Genomic DNA, 1,192 nt, shown 5'->3' on the forward strand with positions numbered 1-1,192 from the left:
GCTGTAGCTGTAGGTGTGATGTCTTCTGTGGCGCCTGGTAGCCGTAGGAGTCAAACCCACCAATGAAGTCGACTGGGGAGAGGGGGGAGAGCAGCGAGGTGAGCTGGGGAGGGCACTGGGGACAATCTCCTGCCTCCCTGCCCCCACGGCACCCAGGGGTCACGCAGCACCCATCCCAGCTTGCTGCAGCATCCCAGGGGAATGCAGCATCCCAGGGAAGTGCTGGTGAGAGAGGGAGCAGAGGAGCCATTCCAGCTTGCAGAGACCCCTGCAGCTCCTCTCCCCTCCTCTCCTCTCCACCACAGCCCTTGTGTTGCAGGCAGGACAAAGTGGCTGAATTTACCCTGTCATTGTCCCCAGAGAGGGCTCTGAAGGAGAATTTGGGGGAATTACATCTCGTTTTGTCATTTGGGGGAACTGCAGACACCACCAAACCAGTTTTCAGGATTGTGATTCCCAGCCTGGTGGCCCATCCCCTCCAGCCAGCAGAGCCCAGCCCTTCACCCCAGCCCGGCTGCCTGGGGGCACCCCAACTTCTCCCACGACCATCCAGACCCAAATCCCCCCCATGGGCACAGCCAGTGGCTGCTCAGCCAGGGGAACAGGCACCACACGCAGCCAGGTTGGTGTCCAAACCATGGCACGACCCACCACCCCCAAACCAACATATCCATCCCCACGGAGCTGTCATCTGGGGTTCACACACGGGTACCCAAAAAACACCCACGAGCTTGAGAGGACAACCCACTTCTCCCAGAGTATTTATCTCCCCGAGTTAATATTCAGCCAGCTCTCAATTCTGACGCCATCCATCCATCCCTTTCCAAATCTAATAAGATATTCCATTAAAAAAGATGCGTTTGAATCTGGGGCTCCAGCAGCATTAATATTAAAAGTGTATCAAATGCAGGAGTTTGTTTGAATGCAAACACTCCCCGGAGCCAGCGGCGGGGGACAGATAAATCCTTTTGCCAGCTCTCTGGGTACAGAAAAATTATTCCCTCAGGCAGTGCCTGATTCCACATGGAGATTTCCCTTCTCCCTGTGCCAGCCCCCGGCCGTGGTGGGGGGGGACAGTGGGGATGCTGGGCTGGGGTGCTCTGTGCTCCCCATGGCACGGGGAAGGTGCTGAGCCCACCCCAGTGGGTTCAGCCGTGCCAGGAATGACTAAACCAGATGATGATTGAATGGG

General features: G+C 57.0%; 1 protein-coding gene across 1 annotated transcript in view; it reads right to left on the bottom strand.

Annotated features, from left to right (window-relative positions):
* Positions 1–4: 4 nt before the first annotated feature.
* The window catches only part of NKAIN1 (Na+/K+ transporting ATPase interacting 1), a gene marked incomplete at both ends in the record, with an annotated part of 3,855 nt that continues 2,667 nt past the window's right edge, over positions 5–1,192 (bottom strand). The window contains one exon of the mRNA XM_008936266.1: positions 5–72. Coding sequence (XP_008934514.1) covers positions 5–72 — 68 coding nt within the window. The remainder of the gene's footprint in view (positions 73–1,192) is intronic.

The sequence above is a fragment of the Merops nubicus genome, unplaced genomic scaffold, assembly GCF_000691845.1.
Source record: "Merops nubicus isolate BGI_N331 unplaced genomic scaffold, ASM69184v1 scaffold27262, whole genome shotgun sequence".
In the NCBI taxonomy this organism is placed as follows: Eukaryota; Metazoa; Chordata; class Aves; order Coraciiformes; family Meropidae; genus Merops; species Merops nubicus.